General features: G+C 44.0%; 1 protein-coding gene across 1 annotated transcript in view; it reads right to left on the reverse strand.

Moving 5' to 3' along the window:
* Positions 1-1,509: 1,509 nt before the first annotated feature.
* Positions 1,510-20,808, reverse strand: part of LOC311111855 (unconventional myosin-IXAa-like) — a gene marked incomplete at its 5' end in the record, with an annotated part of 126,263 nt that continues 106,964 nt past the window's right edge. The window contains 17 exons of the mRNA XM_084154761.1: positions 1,510-3,154; positions 3,332-3,474; positions 3,729-3,940; positions 4,390-4,407; positions 5,057-5,110; positions 5,438-5,561; positions 10,776-10,907; positions 12,713-12,818; positions 13,001-13,129; positions 13,282-13,474; positions 15,432-15,493; positions 15,880-15,991; positions 16,395-16,445; positions 17,562-17,750; positions 18,760-18,879; positions 19,322-19,530; positions 19,690-19,820. Of these exons, the coding sequence (XP_084010887.1) occupies positions 2,646-3,154; positions 3,332-3,474; positions 3,729-3,940; positions 4,390-4,407; positions 5,057-5,110; positions 5,438-5,561; positions 10,776-10,907; positions 12,713-12,818; positions 13,001-13,129; positions 13,282-13,474; positions 15,432-15,493; positions 15,880-15,991; positions 16,395-16,445; positions 17,562-17,750; positions 18,760-18,879; positions 19,322-19,530; positions 19,690-19,820 (2,494 nt within the window). The 3' untranslated portion in view covers positions 1,510-2,645. The remainder of the gene's footprint in view (positions 3,155-3,331; positions 3,475-3,728; positions 3,941-4,389; positions 4,408-5,056; positions 5,111-5,437; positions 5,562-10,775; positions 10,908-12,712; positions 12,819-13,000; positions 13,130-13,281; positions 13,475-15,431; positions 15,494-15,879; positions 15,992-16,394; positions 16,446-17,561; positions 17,751-18,759; positions 18,880-19,321; positions 19,531-19,689; positions 19,821-20,808) is intronic.

A 20,808-nucleotide genomic window follows, 5' to 3' on the forward strand; every position in this document is an offset into this window, starting at 1 on the left:
CTGTTATGGTTAGAGCTTTGTCAGGAAGTGTATAGTAGGACGTACTGTTATGGTTAGAGCTTTGTCAGGAAGTGTATAGTAGGACATGTACTGTTATGGTTAGAGCTTTGTCAGGAAGTGTACAGTAGGACGTACTGTTATGGTTAGAGCTTTGTCAGGAAGTGTATAGTAGGACGTACTGTTATGGTTAGAGCTTTGTCAGGAAGTGTATAGTAGGACATGTACTGTTATGGTTAGAGCTTTGTCAGGAAGTGTATAGTAGGACATGTATTGTTATGGTTAGAGCTTTGTCAGGAAGTGTATAGTAGGACGTACTGTTATAGTTAGAGCTTTGTCAGGAAGTGTATAGTAGGACATGTACTGTTATGGTTAGAGCTTTGTCAGGAAGTGTATAGTAGGACGTACTGTTATGGTTAGAGCTTTGTCAGGAAGTGTATAGTAGGACGTACTGTTATGGTTAGAGCTTTGTCAGGAAGTGTATAGTAGGACGTACTGTTATGGTTAGAGCTTTGTCAGGAAGTGTATAGTAGGACATGTACTGTTATGGTTAGAGCTTTGTCAGGAAGTGTATAGTAGGACGTACTGTTATGGTTAGAGCTTTGTCAGGAAGTGTATAGTAGGACGTACTGTTATGGTTAGAGCTTTGTCAGGAAGTAGGACATGTACTGTATTCGGCACATGTGACAAATACAATTTGATTTGATGGTTGGAGCGAGAAGAGCTAATAAGACCCATCAACTGAAAGAGTCTGAAGCAGTCATATCACATCTGGTGGAGATATTCCATTCCAACTGAAAGAGTCTGAAGCAGTCATATCACATCTGGTGGAGATATTCCATTCCAACTGATCAATACACTAACTATTGTAAAGTAGTAGTATTATTATTAATAATGACAGGACTAACCATACGTAAAATGTATGCACGCATGCCTTTAAGTCGTTTTGGATAAAAGCGTCAGCTAAATGTTATATTATATTTATTAATAATAATACATTTCTACTGTTCAGTGATCATGTACACTGCACTAGTATGATCAACCTATTTAATAATAATATTATTATGTTTTGTGTATGCGATGTGTGAGCTGTGCCAAGATTTTCCTCTTGTATGATAAACACAATTCTGATTCTGAACCTCTGAATTGAAGCTCATTCCAGTTCCGTGCAGTATTAGGAAAATACTGTTTGGTATAACTATAACTAACAACCTTTTACACTGTTGTGGCCTTCTGACATTTTCACCCTCAAACACTTAGAACTGTGAGGTGTTTGAATATTGTTTTTTTGATCTTCGAATCTCTGATAACTGATAAGGAATTTATATTTCAACTCTGATAGTGTTACAAAAAGTGAGTTTTAAACTGAAAGGAGGCTTTTGACTGTTGCCTGAATAACAGCTGACTGTCCAAAATGACATCTCCACATAAAACTATCCCAATACATTTTTTAAACTAATACACCCATAAAAAAACAAGAAACGTTAAGAATAATGACAAAAGACAAGAAAGTTCATGTCCTTGTTTGATTGCTATTGAGTCCAACACTGATATCTCAGGAAGACAAGGATTTGGGGGTAACATGTATCCAGAGAAAGGAGAATGGCATTTGTCCAATACATATTGTACTGTACATTCTAATTGTTGTGTGGCTGTTAAGCAGTGAATGCAGTGATTTTATACACATCCGACATTCTTTACAGAGCTGGGATCCCCTTGGCTGGAAGAAACACCAGCTAACTTGGTCCCTTTCATGGCGGTATTTCCCTCAGGAGAGGAACAAAGCAGCGCAAACTTAAAAACATGGAGTGGTCTTCTCATACACACACCAGCACAAATTGACACTCAAGCACGCACACGTACACAGCCTTTGCCCAATACCATACATCTCTGCCCAAGATACTCAAGAAAAAGATAAATATTTGACTTCAACTACCCAGCAGTTACTGGTGTTCCGGCTTTGTACAGTATTTATACCTTTCTAATATAGTTATATAGATTTATACTTTCCATGAAATTAAAATTTATTAAATAGGCTTAAGGGAAAAATACATTTGTAATAATAGAGGAACCACTGCTTACATTGATTGTTTTGAACTGTAAACTTAAAAGCAGCCAATGATTGAGAACTCAAGTTCATGGACACGGCAGCTCTGTCAACGGCTCGGTAGCCTTTTCTTTTCTTCGTCTTCAAGCCTCGTTCCACCTCCTAGTTGGCATTGGGACGTCAACTCGGGAAATCTCCCGGATGCTGAGTGGTCCTCTCCCAGTGTCCCAGTATTCCCTTTTCTCCTGCTCCACACGTCCCCTCTCCCCTGGGCTGAGGGAGGCCCAGACCTGCAGAGGGACCATGGGGAGTGTGGTTGGCTGTTAAGGCCACAGGAGATCAACCCTTCTACTGGTTCCTCCTCTCCCACTCCCAGCCTCTCCCTCTCCTGTCTGTTTTGAGGTGGACACACAGTACTGTGTGTACATGGCACTTAGGGGGACAGTTCTGCATTGTTGCGGACGTAGACTGAGAAAGGGTGAGCTGGAGTGTTTGAGGAAGGGGGTCAGATCGCATGCTCTTCACCCTTTTTCGTGAGCTTGGGTGCTGGCCGGGGGGTAGGGAGAGTGGGCTGTGACGCAGGAGGTGTTCCCACTGTCCTTCATACCATGAACTCATTGCTGCCGTACAAAACCAGCTGCTGGGGTAAGTCAGGCGGATCCCTGCTGTGGCCCCCACTGTCATGGGAGTGCCTCAGGGGTGAGTTCTTGGACCCTTTCAGTTTCTGTTTGCCCTTCTCTGGGTTAAAGGTGCCTCGGCTGGTGAACTGTGACCTCTCTTCGAACGCCCCCTCCTGTTCGGCCAGGGGGACACAGTCCATGCTGTCGCGGCGGGGAGGCTGGGTCGGGTACAAGCTCTGGGCGCCATGGGTGGAGCCAGAGCCAGAGGAGGGCGACTTGGAGCGGTAGCGAAAGTGGCGAGCTGTGGCCACAGAGGAGGAAGAGGGCGGGTGGTAGTGGGAGGAGGAGGAGAGGGAGGAGAGGGAGGAACAGGAGTCCACTGAGTCCTGGGAGTCTGGTTGCCTGCGTAGGTTGCGGCGGCGGTGGCTCTTCCCCTCTGACCTCTTGGGCTGGGCGATGGCGGCCAGCGTGGGGCCTCTCTCTGAGGGACCTAAAAAGGTCAGAGGTCAGACCATGGTGCAATGTTTCAACTAAATGACACACCTTTTTTACTCACGTCTCCTTTTGCTACACAGAATTGTAGAGAGAAACTTAAAATATAACCACAAGTTTTAACAAGCATTTTCCAAACAGGTTCACCATGGTACTGTTTAATATCATGGCATACCGGAGAAGTCGGAGGTGGCTCCTTCAGTGTCCACGTTGAGATTCTCTGAGCTGTCGGCCGTGCCGATGGACGCCTCCGATTCCAGGGTCTCATCGTCTGATCCTCGCTGCTCCAAAGTCAGCATCTCAAAGGTTAGCTCCTCCCTGTGGGGACAAACATGGGTGAGGTCAATGCAGAAGAAAAACACAATGATAGTTTTAATCATTCATCTTCCTAATTTTAGGTATACTTTGCCATTTATTTGAGATTTCTCAAATCTCCTGTAGGTATAGGTTTAATACTGTATTTATACATTTATTTTATAACACGCTTTTCATTGTACAACAATATCAGTTGTACATTGACTGAGGGAGCCCCCTCCAAAATTCTACTGTAGGTACAATGCAAAATAAGGTACTTCTCTTTCTGCAGGCTCTCGATCTGCTCCGTCAGCACCCTCTCCTCCTGCTGCATGGCCAACCGCTGGTGCTCTGATACCTCAGGCTCCAGCCCGGCCCCCACCTCCTCACCGCCGCTCTCCTGCATCACTGCACCCGTCACGGACGGCAGGCGCGGGCTAACCGGGGGCGAGGGCGTGTGGTAGCTGAACCGCCGAACGTGGCCCTTGCCCTGCGAAACAAAGCACAAAACAGTCAGTTAGGGGGAAGTTAGTATTAGCTTATGTTAGCTTAGGCTAATGCCAGCAATTGTCCTGGTGTAGGATTGTCCTGATTCATGACAAGAATAGCAAAGCAGGGGAAAATGACAGCATCTGGTAGCAAATTCTATTTCAGGTTGTATAGCCAGCAACTGTTACTCCTACTACCTACTACAAGGAGGCCCCTTCCACCAAGTTACATTGACGGTACATGATAGACCAATCACCAGCACATGCACAATCTTTTTTTACTTTGTAATACACAATTGTAATACTTGAAACATCAATGTGTTCCATAGTTTGCCTTTTAAACCCACAACAACCCCAAGACTCATGCTCCCCACTCACACATGCAGTCTAACACCCAGCAGCCACAGCAGACACCCAATCACAAAATCATGTTGGATGCTGCATGGGTTACCTTTTTGGCTGCGTTTGGCTGCGTGGTACAATCAATTGAGAAGCAAAAGAGAATATAAAAGTGAAAATGAGGCCAAAGACACTGGACAGTATTTGGTCCCTAACCTCATACAAAGCCTCCATAAAGCTAACTTGTGATGATCCAGCAGGTCTGTTTGTGTTGTGAGGACATTTCTCCTGGAATTGCTTTAATACCAAAGATCTGCTACGGTCTACAGTACATGTAGTTGAGCAGATCTTTGATTGGATCATGGGACAAGAGGCAGCCAATCTAAGAAATTCTATTACGAATAGGTTATATTACATGTTATTACATAATAAGTAATATTGGTTAACCGTAGTCATGGGACAAGAGGCAGCAAATCTAAGAAATTCTATTACGAATAGGTTATATTACATGATATTACATAATAAGTAGTCTGTCCACGAGAGATAACAAAATAAGTGGAGGACATCATTTCCCAAATTTTGACCCCAAGGTCAGGAGGAAAGTGAGAAAGAGATAGAAGGTCGAAGTGAGGTGGCGCCATGTTGTGAGGATGGAGGACACCGGGCAGACCCTGGCATTAGGACGAGGTGGGCAGTGATCAATACACAACAAAATGGCTGACAGGAGGATGACCATGATTAGGTGGGGTTGGGCTGAGTAACAGTGAGTGGATACATACCGGGACAGTACTGCGGGCTATGGTCATAAATCTAACAGCAATTAGTACAGGTTTCTGGATTAGGAAGGAAAAAGAAAGGAAGGGAAATGACAGGATTAAAATGGGAGAAAACAGGGTTAGAAGAGGAGGAGGAGGTTCAAGGTAGGCTGACTTAAGAAGGGTGTTTTAACAGGATAAGGTTAGCTAGATGGGAGGGTCAATTTAAGAAGGGTGTTTTAACAGGATAGGTTAGCTAGTTGGGAGGGTCAATTTAAGAAGGGTGTTTTAACAGGATAGGTTAGCTAGTTGGGGTTTGTTAAAACTACTATTGATGAGAGCTGATGTCTTGTTAAATACAGCCTGTAGATAGTGGTGATGACCAGCTATAACCTTTGACTTTACCATTGACCTCCGAATGAGGGTCAGCTTGCACTTGGCTTTGTTCTCGGCAAACTCCAGACTGTTGATGTCCTTTAGCCGGGCGCGGTACTTATTCATCTGCTCACCAATGATGAGCTCCACACACCTAGAACAGGAAGAGCCATGGTCATATTACAGTCTACTACATCAATGTAATACTATAGCAGCAGCAGTAGAATCCTATAGTAGCAGTAGGATACTATAGCAGCAGTAGGATACTATAGCAGCAGCAGTAGGATCCTATAGTAGCAGTAGGATACTATAGCAGCAGCAGTAGAATCCTATAGTAGCAGTAGGATACTATAGTAGCAGTAGGTTACTATAGCAGCAGCAGTAGGATCCTATAGTAGCAGTAGGATACTATAGCAGCAAGTAGGTTACTATAGCAGCAGCAGTAGGATCCTATAGTAGCAGTAGGATACTATAGCAGCAAGTAGGTTACTATAGCAGCAGCAGTAGGATCCTATAGCAGCAGCAGTAGAATCCTATAGCAGCATCAGTAGGATCCTATAGCAGCATCAGTAGGATACTATAGCAGCAGCAGTAGGATACTATAGCATCAGCAGTAGGATCATATAGTAGCAGCAGTAGGATACTATAGCAGCAGCAGTAGGATCCTATAGCAGCAGCAGTAGGATCCTATAGCAGCAGCAGTAGGATACTATAGCAGCAGCAGTAGGATACTATAGCAGCAGCAGTATGATCCTATAGCAGCAGCAGTAGGATAATATAGCATCAATAAGGTTACTATAGCAGCAGCAGTAGAATCATATAGCAGCAGCAGTAGGATCCTATAGCAGCAGCAGTAGGATCCTATAGCAGCAGCAGTAGGATCCTATAGCAGCAGCAGTAGGATACTATAGCAGCAGCAGTAGGATCCTATAGCAGCAGCAGTAGGATCCTATAGCAGCAGCAGTAGGTTACTATAGCAGCTGCAGTAGGATACTATAGCAGCAGCAGTAGAATCATATAGCAGCAGCAGTAGGATCCTATAGCAGCAGCAGTAGGATACTATAGCAGCAGCAGTAGGATCCTATAGCAGCAGCAGTAGGATCCTATAGCAGCAGCAGTAGGTTACTATAGCAGCTGCAGTAGGATACTATAGCAGCAGCAGTAGGATACTATAGCAGCAGCAGTAGGATACTGTAGCAGCAGCAGTAGGATACTATAGCAATAAGTAGGTTACTATAGTAGCAGCAGTAGATACTATAGCAACAAGTAGGTTACTATAGCAGCTGCAGTAGGATACTATAGCAGCAGCAGTAGGATACTATAGTAGCAGGTTACTATAGTAGCAGCAGTAGATACTATAGCAACAAGTAGGTTACTATAGCAGCTGCAGTAGATTCATATAGCAGCAGCAGTAGGATACTATAGTAGCAGGTTACTATAGCAGCAGCAGTAGGATACTATAGCATCAGCAGTAGGATCATATAGTAGCAGCAGTAGGATACTATAGCAGCAGCAGTAGGATCCTATAGCAGCAGCAGTAGGATCCTATAGCAGCAGCAGTAGGATCCTATAGCAGCAGCAGTAGGATACTATAGCAGCAGCAGTATGATCCTATAGCAGCAGCAGTAGGATACTATAGCATCAATAAGTTTACTATAGCAGCAGCAGTAGAATCATATAGCAGCAGCAGTAGAATCCTATAGCAGCAGCAGTAGAATCCTATAGCAGCAGCAGTAGGATCCTATAGCAGCAGCAGTAGGATCCTATAGTAGCAGCAGTAGGTTACTATAGCAGCTGCAGTAGGATACTATAGCAGCAGCAGTAGGATACTATAGCAGCAGCAGTAGGATACTGTAGCAGCAGCAGTAGGATACTGTAGCAGCAGCAGTAGGATACTATAGTAGCAGCAGTAGGATACTATAGCAATAAGTAGGTTACTATAGTAGCAGCAGTAGATACTATAGCAACAAGTAGGTTACTATAGCAGCAGCAGTAGGATACTATAGCAGCAGCAGTAGGATACTATAGCAGCAGCAGTAGGATACTATAGTAGCAGGTTACTATAGTAGCAGCAGTAGATACTATAGCAACAAGTAGGTTACTATAGCAGCTGCAGTAGATTCATATAGCAGCAGCAGTAGGATCCTATAGCAGCAGCAGTAGGATATTATAGCTGCAGCAGTAGGATACTATAGCAGCAGCAGTAGGATCATATAGCAGCAGCAGCAGGATACTATAGCAGCAGCAGTAGGATACAATAGCAGCAGCAGTAGAATCCTATAGCAGCAGCAGTAGGATACTATAGCAGCAGCAGTAGGATACTATAGCAGCAGCAGTAGAATAATATAGCTGCGGCAGTAGGATACTATAGTAGCAGCAGTAGGATACTATAGCAGCAGCAGTAGGATCCTATAGCAGCAGCAGTAGAATCCTATAGCATCAGCAGTAGGATCCTATAGCTGCAGCAGTAGAATCCTATAGCTGCAGCAGTAGGATACTATAGTAGCAGCAGTAGGATACTATAGCAGCAGCAGTAGGATGCTATAGCAGCAGTAGGTTACTATAGCAGCAGCAGTAGGTTACTATAGCAGCAGCAGTAGGATCCTATAGTAGCAGCAATAGGATACTATAGCAGAAGCAGTAGGATACTATAGCAGCAGCAGTAGGATCCTATAGCAGCAGTAGGATACTATAGCAGAAGCAGTAGGATACTATAGCAGCAGGATAATATAGCAGCAACAGTAGGATACTATAGCAGCAGCAGTAGGATACTATAGCAGCAGCAGTAGGATACTATAGTAGCAGCAGTAGGATAATATAGCAGCAGCAGTAGGATCCTATAGTAGCAGTAGCATCCTATAGCAGCAGCAGTAGGATCCTATAGCAGCAGTAGCATCCTATAGCAGCAGCAGTAGGATCCTATAGTAGCAGCAGTAGGATACTATAGCAGCAGTAGGATACTATAGCAGCAGTAGGTTACTATAGCAGCAGCAGTAGGATACTATAGCAGCAGCAGTAGGATACTATAGCAGCAGCAGTAGGATCCTATAGCAGCAGTAGCATCCTATAGCAGCAGCAGTAGGATACTATAGTAGCAGTAGGTTACTATAGCAGCAGCAGTAGGATCCTATAGCAGCAACAGTAGGATTCTATAGCAGCAGGATACTATAGCACAGCAGTAGGATACTATAGCAGCAGCAGTAGGATACTATAGCAGCAGCAGTAGGATCCTATAGCAGCAGTAGCATCCTATAGCAGCAGCAGTAGGATACTATAGTAGCAGCAGTAGGATACTATAGCAGCAAGTAGTTTACTATAGCAGCAGCAGTAGGATACTATAGCAGCAGCAGTAGGATACTATAGCAGCAGCAGTAGGATACTATAGTAGCAGCAGTAGGATAATATAGCAGCAACAGTAGGATTCTATAGCAGAAGCAGTAGGATACTATAGCAGCAGCAGTAGGATACTATAGCAGCAGCAGTAGGATACTATAGTAGCAGCAGTAGGATTCTATAGCAGCAACAGTAGGATACTATAGCAGCAGCAGTAGGATACTATAGCAGCAGCAGTAGAATACTATAGCAGCAGCAGTAGGATCCTATAGCAGCAGTAGCATCCTATAGCAGCAGCAGTAGGATACTATAGTAGCAGCAGTAGGATAATATAGCAGCAAGTAGTTTACTATAGCAGCAGCAGTAGGATACTATAGCAGCAGCAGTAGGATACTATAGCAGCAGCAGTAGGATCCTATAGCAGCAGTAGCATCCTATAGCAGCAGCAGTAGGATACTATAGTAGCAGCAGTAGGATACTATAGCAGCAGGATAATATAGCAGCAGTAGCATCCTATAGCAGCAGCAGTAGGATACTATAGCAGCAGCAGTAGGATCCTATAGCAGCAGTAGCATCCTATAGCAGCAGCAGTAGGATACTGCTAGTAGCAGCAGTAGGATACTATAGCAGCAGCAGTAGGATACTATAGCAGCAGCAGTACTATAGTAGCAAAAGTAGGATCCTATAGTAGCAGCAGTAGGATACTATAGCAGCAGCAGTAGGATGCTATAGCAGCAGCAGTAGGATACTATAGCAGCAGCAGTAGGATCATATAGTAGCAGCAGTAGGATACTATAGCAGCAGCAGTAGGATCCTATAGCAGCAGCAGTAGGATACTATAGCAGCAGCAGTAGGATACTATAGCAGCAGTAGCATCCTATAGCAGCAGCAGTAGGATACTATAGTAGCAGCAGTAGGATACTATAGCAGCAAGTAGTTTACTATAGCAGCAGCAGTAGGATACTATAGCAGCAGCAGTAGCATACTATAGCAGCAGCAGTAGGATCCTATAGCAGCAGTAGCATCCTATAGCAGCAGCAGTAGGATACTATAGTAGCAGCAGTAGGATACTATAGCAGCAGCAGTAGGATAATATAGCAGCAGTAGCATCCTATAGCAGCAGCAGTAGGATCCTATAGCAGCAGTAGCATCCTATAGCAGCAGCAGTAGGATACTGCTAGTAGCAGCAGTAGGATACTATAGCAGCAGCAGTAGGATACTATAGCAGCAGCAGTACTATAGTAGCAAAAGTAGGATCCTATAGTAGCAGCAGTAGCATCCTATAGCAGCAGCAGTAGGATACTATAGCAGCAGCAGTAGGATCCTATAGCAGCAGTAGCATCCTATAGCAGCAGCAGTAGGATACTGCTAGTAGCAGCAGTAGGATACTATAGCAGCAGCAGTAGGATACTATAGCAGCAGCAGTACTATAGTAGCAAAAGTAGGATCCTATAGTAGCAGCAGTAGGATACTATAGCAGCAGCAGTAGGATGCTATAGCAGCAGCAGTAGGATACTATAGCAGCAGCAGTAGGATCATATAGTAGCAGCAGTAGGATACTATAGCAGCAGCAGTAGGATCCTATAGCAGCAGCAGTAGGATACTATAGCAGCAGCAGTAGGATCCTATAGCAGCAGTAGCATCCTATAGCAGCAGCAGTAGGATACTATAGTAGCAGCAGTAGGATACTATAGCAGCAAGTAGTTTACTATAGCAGCAGCAGTAGGATACTATAGCAGCAGCAGTAGCATACTATAGCAGCAGCAGTACTATAGTAGCAGCAGTAGGATCCTATAGTAGCAGCAGTAGGATACTATAGCAGCAGCAGTACTATAGTAGCAGCAGTAGGATCCTATAGTAGCAGCAGTAGGATACTATAGCAGCAGCAGTAGGATACTATAGTAGCAGCAGTAGGATACTATAGCAGCAGTATGATCCTATAGCAGCAGCAGTATGATACTATAGTAGCAGCAGTAGGATACTATAGTAGCAGCAGTAGGATACTATAGCAGCAGCAGTAGGACTGTGGTCTCACGCTGTGGTCTTGCCGATGTCCTGGACACTCTGCAGGGGGTCGATGGTGTCGGGGCAGCGGAGGATGCAGGGGGCGAAGACAATGGCCAGGGCGTTTGCCGACATACGGTTGGTGTCCTCCTGCCCGGCGATCCTGGAGAATACACCGGACACATACAGTGCCTTCAGAAAGTATTCATCACACCTCGTGACTTTTTCCACATTTTGTTGTGTTATAGCCTGAATTTTAAATTGATTAAATTGAGATTTTGTGTCACTGGCCTATACACAATACCCCATAATGTCAAAGTGGAATTATGTTTTTAGATGTATTTATTTTTTATGTATTAAAAATGAAAATATGACAAATCTTGAGTCAATAAGTATTCAACCCCTTTGTTATGGTAAGCCTAAATATGTTCAGGAGAAAAAGTATAAGTTGTATGGACTCTGTGTGCAATAATAGTGTTTAACATGATTTTTGAATGACTACCTCATCGCTGTACCCCACATATACAATTATCTGTAAGGTCCCTAAGTTGAGAGTAGTGAATTTCAAACAGATTCAACCACAAAGACCAGGGATGTTTTCCAATGCCTTGCAAAGAAGGGCACCTATTGATATATGGGTACAATTTAAAAAAAAGCAGACATTGAATATCCCTTTGAGCATGGTGAAGTTATTAGTTACACTTTGGGTGGTGTATCAATACACTCAGTCACTACAAAGATACAGGCCTCCTTCCTAACTCCGTTGCCAGAGAGGAAGGAAACCACTCAGGGGGCCAATGGTGACTTTAAAACAGTTACAGAGTTTAATGGCTGTGATGGGAGAAAACGGAGGATGGATCAACAACATTGTAGTTACTCCACAATACTAACCTAAAAGACAAAGTGAAAAGAAGGAAGCCTGTACAGAAAAAAATACTCCAAAACATGCATCCTGTTTGCAACAAGGCACTAAAGTAAAACTGCAAAAAATGTGGCAAAGAAATTAACTGTAAGTCCTGAATACAAAGCGTTATGTTTGGGGCATTTCCAACACAACACATCACTGAGTACCACACTTCATATTTTCAAGCATGGTGGTGGCTCCAAGCATGGTGGTGGCTGCATCATATTATGGGTACGCTATTCATCAGCAAGGACTAGGGAGTAAAATAAAATGTTAAAATATACATGGAATAGAGCCAAGCACAGGCAAAACCCTAGAGGAAACCCTGGTTCAGTCTGCTTTCCACCAGACACTGGGAGATGAATTCACCTTTCAGCAGGACAATAACCTAAAACACAAATATACACTGGAGTTGCTTACCAAGATGAAATGGAATGTTCCTGAGTGGCCTAGTTCGTTTTTAATTAAATCAGCTTGAAAATCTATTGCAAGACTTGAAAACGGCTGTCTAGCAAAGATCAACAACCAACAGAGCTTGAAGAATTTAAAAAGAATAATGTGAAAATATTGTACAATCCAGGTGTGCAAAGCTCTTAGAGACATATTACCCAGAAACACTCACAGCTGTAATCTCTGCCAAAGGTGATTCTAACATGTATTGACTCAGGGGTGTGAATACTTACGTAAATGAGATATTTCTGTATTTCATGTTCAATACATTTGCAAAAATGTCTACAAACATGTTATCAATCATTATGAGGTATTGTGTGTAGATGGGTGAGAGAAAAAATTAATTGAATCCATTTTGAATTCAAGCTGTAACACAACAAAATGTAGAATAAGTCAAGGGGTATGAATACTTTGTGAAGGCACTCTAGGTATAATACATGTGTGACGTTTGGTTCCAGCTTCTTACTCAAGGTGATAGGCTTAAGAGTTAGGACATTACAGAAATGTTCTGCTATTGTATGAATCTTCTGTCTTGCGTTTTCCTTTTGATTTGATGTGACGTCCAATTGCTACAGTAGATAGCAGTGGGAGAGAGAGAGTAGAAAGCTTGTTACCTGACTAGGTGGAAGAAGAGCCGCTCCAGGGTGTTCAGGTGAGTTCTACTCAGCTGGTCGATGATAGAGTAGACCCCTCGAATCACCTCCTTCCTGTCCTGCAAGCCTGCAAACACATTCATCACCAAACATATTGATTATATTTTTCATGGGGTTTTTGATATATTCATCAGTGAGAGAAGTTATTTTTCAATGTCCAACAATGAAGTTGAACTACATACAGAAATAAAAGAAGTAAGGAGTATACATTTCTCAGACATGAAATGACAGGAAGTTAGGAGTATTTACACATGGCGCGGAGGAACTCCTCGTATAGTTCAAAGGTCATAAGCGGATTGGGCAGGTCCCGGAGCCACTGCTTGAAGACACTAGCGATAACGTGGATGTTGTAGTCATCCAGGTTCATGCTGTTCACGTCTGTGTGTACAAATGGCCAAAATGTCAGAATGAAACAAGCATCCCGTGTTGAAGTTAGCATTAGCCTTTAGCCATAGCATTGACATTTTCATTAGCAAATAGCCATTAGCGTAATTGCCTCCCCCTGGTCTCTGTTAGCATGTATACAGTACCTGTGTCCAGTCCCTGCTTGAGCTCTTTGATCTTATTGGTGGAGCCAGACTTCCTGTAGATGCCCTCGGTGTAGAGGCCGTGCATCTCGATGTAGTTGATGAGCTTCTCCACCATCAGGGGCACTGTCCTCTCCTCATTGGTCAGACGGGACACCTCCACCCCAAACTGCCTGGATGACAGCTCTGGGTCGTACTGCACGCGCACACACACACGCGCACACACACACACACACACACACACACACACAGACATAAGAGATGTAGGAGTGCATGTGGACACACACACACACCTTCTACTGAATAATTGTCGGTGTCCGTTGATCTAGTATAGGTAGTTGTCGGTGTCCGTTGATCTAGTATAGGTAGTTGTCGGTGTCCGTTGATCTAGTATAGGTAGTTGTCGGTGTCCGTTGATCTAGTATACAGTGGGGAGAACAAGTATTTGATACACTGCCGATTTTGCAGGTTTTCCTACTTACAAAGCATGTAGAGGTCTGTCATTTTTATTATAGGTACACTTCAACTGTGAGAGTGTGCCAGAAAATCACATTGTATGATTTTTAAGTAATTAATTTGCATTTTATTGCATGACATAAGTATTTGATACATCAGAAAAGCAGAACTTAATATTTGGTACAGAAACCTTTGTTTGCAATTACAGAGATCATACGTTTCCTGTAGGTCTTGACCAGGTTTGCACACAATGCAGCAGGGATTTTGGCCCACTCCTCCATACAGACCTTCTCCAGATCCTTCAGGTTTCGGGGCTGTCGCTGGGCAATACGGACTTTCAGCTCCCTCCAAAGATTTTCTATTGGGTTCAGGTCTGGAGACTGGCTAGGCCACTCCAGGACCTTGAGATGCTTCTTACGGAGCCACTCCTTAGTTGCCCTGGCTGTGTGATTCGGGTCGTTGTCATGCTGGAAGACCCAGCTACGACCCATCTTCAATGCTCTTACTGAGGGAAGGAGGTTGTTGGCCAAGATCTCGCGATACATGGCCCCATCCATCCTCCCCTCAATACGGTGCAGTCGTCCTTTCCCCTTTGCAGAAAAGCATCCCCAAAGAATTATGTTTCCACCTCCATGCTTCACGGTTGGGATGGTGTTCTTGGGGTTGTACTCATCCTTCTTCTTCCTCCAAACACGGCGAGTGGATTTAGACCAAAAAGCTCTATTTTTGTCTCATCAGACCACATGACCTTCTCCCATTCCTCCACTGGATCATCCAGATGGTCATTGGCAAACTTCAGACGGGCCTGGACATGCGCTGGCTTGAGCAGGGGGACCTTGCGTGCGCTGCAGGATTTTAATCCATGACGGCGTAGTGTGTTACTAATGGTTTTCTTTGAGACTGTGGTCCCAGCTCTCTTCAGGTCATTGACCAGGTCCTGCCATGTAGTTCTGGGCTGATCCCTCACCTTCCTCATGATCATTGATGCCCTACGAGGTGAGATCTTGCATGGAGCCCCAGACCGAGGGTGATTGACCGTCATCTTGAACTTCTTCCATTTTCTAATAATTGCACCAACAGTTGTTGCCTTCTCACCAAGCTGCTTGCGTATTGTCCTGTAGCCCATCCCAGCCTTGTGCAGGTCTACAATTTTATCCCTGATGTCCTTACACAGCTCTCTGGTCTTGGCCATTGTGGAGAGGTTGGAGTCTGTTTGATTGAGTGTTTGGACAGGTGTCTTTTATACAGGTAACGAGTTCAAACAGGTGCAGTTAATACAGGTAATGAGTGGAGAACAGGAGGGCTTCTTAAAGAAAAACGAACAGGTCTGTGAGAGCCGGAATGATTACTGGTTGGTAGGTGATCAAATACTTATGTCATGCAATAAAATGCAAATTAATTACTTAAAAATCATACAATGTGATTTTCTGGATTTTTGTTTTACATTCCGTCTCTCACAGTTGAAGTGTACCTATGATAAAAATTACAGACCTCTACATGCTTTGTAAGTAGGAAAACCTGCAAAATCGGCAGTGTATCAAATACTTGTTCTCCCCACTGTAGGTAGTTGTCGGTGTCCGTTGATCTAGTATAGGTAGTTGTCGGTGTCCGTTGATCTAGTATAGGTAGTTGTCGGTGTCCGTTGATCTAGAATAGGTAGTTGTCGGTGTCCGTTGATCTAGTATAGGTAGTCTCACCTTTTTGCTGCATTTCGTGGTCAGCTTCAGGCAGCACTTTCTGTGGCAGGCGTAGCGACACACTGGATAAACACAGCCAGAGAAATGCAAGTCAGCGCCATTTTCCACCGAAAGACAGTGCCTCCGCATTGTTACCAAGGGAGGAAAAACTAACTGTTATGGGCGCTAGCTAACTGACTACAGGGCTAAGAGACAGAGGCAACATTGGCCAGGGAGGAGAAAACATCCTTTCTGACTGCTGCTTGAGAAAACTGTGGAGGATGAGGAGCTGCAGACCACGAGTCCAGTTGAACACAATCTGATTAGTAGGAGGGGTTAGGAGGGGCCACAGCTCAAAGCTTGGCCAAAGGGCAGCTGAGGACATGCACAGTAATAATGTGTGAGTCTGTGTGTGTGTGTGTGTGTGCTTGCGTGCGTGTGTTGTGTGTGTGTGTGCGCGAGTACTCACATTTGCAGACGCAGGCCCTGTCCATCATCCAGATAAGAGAGGAGCAGTACTCGCAGTAGGTGGGGATGCTGTACTGGGTGGCCTTGAAAATATGGCCATTGTGTTCCTCCACCTGTAGGGGGCAGTGGAGAGGAGGGAAGAAAAGAGCCAAGGAGAGTTTATGTTGACATTAATTCTTTCTATAGTCTCTGACTCTGTCTGTTCTGGTTAATGGCCTATTTTCTTTTGTTTCTAAAGGAAAGAGAATCATGGCTGACTGGCGGTTAATATGTTTTAAATTGAGACTCCGCGATATGACGTTGCTACGAGCAGGTTCAATCTGCTACAGTGCGATAGCCGCGGGAACAAAACAGCGGAGAAGTTTCGCCTCGTGCTTCAATGCTTTTTTAGTTGTTGCGGCCCGATTTTGCTGTTTACTTCGTGCATCACTGACTATACATTTAAGATCAGTCTGGTCTCAGTCTCATACCAAAATGGTTGACTACTAGTTTGAAACAGAAAGAGCAGGCACTCACAATGTCAGCGTCTTTTTTCCTCCTCTTTTTGCGCTCAGGTTTGGGGACCTGCTGGGGGAACACAACCAAATATAACAGAGCTCTGACAACAACAAATACTGTAATACCCTTGTAGCTTACAAGTTAATAAGATCGTAAAGACCAAAATGCTATTTTCCAGCAGACCCTCTCTTCCAGAGGGGCTAAGTATAGTAGCCAAGGCTTCATGTGACCCGTACAGGGATTAAAATTAGTTACCTGGGTGTTGGAAGCAGTTACATCAGCAGCTAACCCTGTTAACCAGGCCACTGTAGAAGTGCTGTGCCGACAACACACACACACACACACACACACACACACACACACACACACACACACCCTGCAGCTACTAACATTACTGCTAACCCACCTAAACCATGGCTTCAGCTACTAACATTACTGCTAACCCACCTAAACCATGGCTTCAGCTACTAACATTACTGCTAACCCACCTAAACCATGGCTTCAGCTACTAACATTACTGCTAACCCACCTTTAGCAGTAATGTGGCTTCAGCTACTAACATTACTGCTAACCCACCTAAACCATGGCTTCAGCTACTAACATTACTGCTAACCCACCTAAACCATGGCTTCAGCTACTAACATTACTGCTAACCCACCTAAACCATGGCTTCAGTTACCAACATTACTGCTAACCCACCTAAACCATTGCTTCAGCTACTAACATTACTGCTAACCCACCTAAACCATGGCTTCAGCTACTAACATTACTGCTAACCCACCTAAACCATGGCTTCAGCTACTAACATTACTGCTAACCCACCTAAACCATGGCTTCAGCTACTAACATTACTGCTCACCCACCTAAACCATGGCTTCAGTTACCAACATTACTGCTAACCCACCTAAACCATTGCTTCAGCTACTAACATTACTGCTAACCCACCTAAACCATGGCTTCAGCTACTAACATTACTGCTAACCCACCTAAACCATGGCTTCAGCTACTAACATTACTGCTAACCCACCTAAACCATGGCTTCAGTTACCAACATTACTGCTAACCCACCTAAACCATGGCTTCAGCTCAGACAGCATGCAGTGCACAGTGTGATACTTAGCTACATAGCCAACGGCTACAATAACAACATTGCATCAGACAGAAGTTCAGCGGTGGAGGTGGTACCTTGCTGATGGTGCTGTCCATGGGCTTGTACTCGGTCATGAACTCGTCCAGAAAGATCTTGAAGGTGTTGACCCAGACCTTGACAGGCGACTCGCTCCAGTCCCGCTGCTCCAGACGCATGGTCTTCTCCAGGATCTGTTCAAACAGGGCGTACAAGTCCTTGTAGCGGATACTCTTCCCATCATCCATCTGGAGAGCACAAACAAGAGGTTTACATTAAAAAAACATGCCGGTAACTACTGCCATTTAAATACATAATTTATGTATTAAGGACACTATTGTAAAGTAGTTACCATGTAACTACTAGCATGTAAATACATAGGTATTAAGGACACTATTGTAAAGTAGTTACCATGTAACTACTGCCATTTAAATACATATGTATTAAGGACACTATTGTAAAGTAGTTACCATGTAACTACTAGCATGAAAATACATAGGTATTAAGGACACTATTGTAAAGTAGTTACCATGTAACTACTGCCATTTAAATACATAGGTATTAAGGACACTATTGTAAAGTAGTTACCATGTAACTACTGCCATTTAAATACATATGTATTATGGACACTATTGTAAAGTAGTTACCATGTAACTACTGCCATTTAAATACATAGGTATTAAGGACACTATTGTAAAGTAGTTACCATGTAACTACTGCCATTTAAATACATATGTATTAAGGACACTATTGTAAAGTAGTTACCATGTAACTACTGCCATGTAAATACATAGGTATTAAGGACACTATTGTAAAGTAGTTACCATGTAACTAGTGCCATGTAAATACATGGGTATTAAGGACACTATTGTAAAGTAGTTACCATGTAACTACTGCCATTTAAATACATATGTATTATGGACACTATTGTAAAGTAGTTACCATGTAACTACTGCCATTTAAATACATAGGTATTAAGGACACTATTGTAAAGTAGTTACCATGTAACTACTGCCATTTAAATACATAGGTATTAAGGACACTATTGTAAAGTAGTTACCATGTAACTACTGCCATTTAAATACATAGGTATTAAGGACACTATTGTAAAGTAGTTACCATGTAACTACTGCCATGTAAATACATAGGTATTAAGGACACTATTGTAAAGTAGTTACCATGTAACTACTGCCATGTAAATACATGGGTATTAGGGACCCTCGGATTCTAACAGGGTTGTTGCGCTGCCGTACTAACCGCTAGAGCAGTAGAGTAGGAGTTGAAGATGTTGAGGCGGAACTCCTTCAAGGCCTTTTTGAACACCACGTCCACCATTGTGTCTTTCTTACCGCCGTCCTCTGCCACCAGGTCACTGATCTAAATGAAACAAAAACAACTCCTTGATAAAAGTATTCTCTAGGGCTTTGGTACATGAGCCTTGTAAAACAACTTAAGACTGGACATTGAACAACCTCAATACTGATATTCAAATCATCATCATGTTCAAAGCTCAAAATTCAAATTGAGAATTTATATTGGTAGTCAACCTGAAAGCGCCACCTTCCTCGTGCTGATGTAATAACGCTCTGTGTGTGTGTGTTTGTGTTTTTCTGAGTTTCTTCATATGCATGTATCTATATGTGTGTGTATGTTCGAGTGTGTGCTTTGTGTCCATGTGTGCGAGTCTGCATATGCCTGCATATTTCTGTGTGTGTGTATGTGTGTGCGTGGGTGTGTGTGTGTGTGTGTGTGCGTGTGTGTGTATGTGTGTGCGTGTGTGTGTATGTGTGTGCGTGTGTGTGTGTGTGTGTGTGTGTACCTTCTTCATGAGGAAGTCGTTCATGCTCCTGTAGTCGTTGGTGCAGGTGAGGATCTGCAGAGCGTCGTTCCCCCACTGGGCGGGCTCTAGGGCCCCGCTGCTGATCTTGACGCTACGCCGCCTCTTCACTTTGGGCTCCTTGTTCTCCTTGGCCCCCCGCTCCAGGGTCATGTCTGGACTACGAGGCGGAGACATGTAATCCTGTCCTGCTGGGAGGGAGGGATGGAGAGACAGACAGAGAGACAGACAGACAGACAGTAAGTCTAACACCTTTCGTTCAAGTCGTCTAGACTCAAGTGATCTTCACTGTGTCTTCTTCTGACAGTTAGACCTGTTGAACCCCACGATGCCCTTTAACCCCCACCCACCTTCACCCAGCAGTGGCCCCGTGTCTCCGTCGTCTGCCTCCATGGAGTCACCTCCGCAGAACAGCTTCTCTCTGGATGACTTCTTCTCGCCCTGCTTCGTCTTGCCCCAGAAGCGCATCTTACCACGAACCCTGGTGGTGGGAGACAGATCACAGCTTCATTATCCCTAACCCTGGTGGTGGGAGACAGATCACAGCTTCATTAACCCTAACCCTGGTGGTGGGAGAGAGATCACAGCTTCATTATCCCTAACCCTGGTGGTGGGAGACAGATCACAGCTTAATTAACCCTAACCCTGGTGATGGGAGAGACAGATCACAGCTTCATTATCCCTAACCCTGGTGGTGGGAGACAGATCACAGCTTCATTATCCCTAACCCTGGTGGTGGGAGACAGATCACAGCTTCATTAACCCTAACCCTGGTGGTGGGAGACAGATCACAGCTTAATTAACCCTAACCCTGGTGATGGGAGAGATAGATCACAGCTTCATTATCCCTAACCCTGGTGGTGGGAGACAGATCACAGCTTCATTAACCCTAACCCTGGTGGTGGGAGAGAGATCACAGCTTCATTATCCCTAACCCTGGTGGTGGGAGACAGATCTCAGCTTCATTAACCAAGAATGGGCTGCCATCAGTCAGGATGTGGCCCAGAAGTTAATTGACAGCATGCCAGGGCGGATTGCAGAGGTCTTGAAAAAGAAGGGTCAACACTGCAAATATTGACTCTTTGCATAAACTTAATGTAATTGTCAATAAAAGCCTTTGACACTTATGGAATGCTTGTAATTATACTTCAGTATACCATAGTAACATCTGACAAAAATATCTCATAACACTGAAGCAGCAGACTTTGTGAAGACCAATACTTGTGTCATTCTCAAAACTTTTGACCACGACTGTAGATGAAGGGGAGGAGACAGGTTAAAGAAGGATTTTTAAGCCTTGAGACAATTTAGACATGAACTGTGTATGTGTGCCATTCAGAGGGTGAATGGGCAAGACAGATTGAAGTGCCTTTGAACAGGGTATGGTAGTAGGTGCCAGGCGGACCAGTTTGAGTGTGCCAAGAAATGCAACGCTTCTCGGTTTTTCACGCTCAACAGTTTCCCCATGT

This window comes from Coregonus lavaretus (assembly GCF_964263955.1).
Source record: "Coregonus lavaretus genome assembly, chromosome: 37".
Classification (NCBI taxonomy): domain Eukaryota; kingdom Metazoa; phylum Chordata; class Actinopteri; order Salmoniformes; family Salmonidae; genus Coregonus; species Coregonus lavaretus.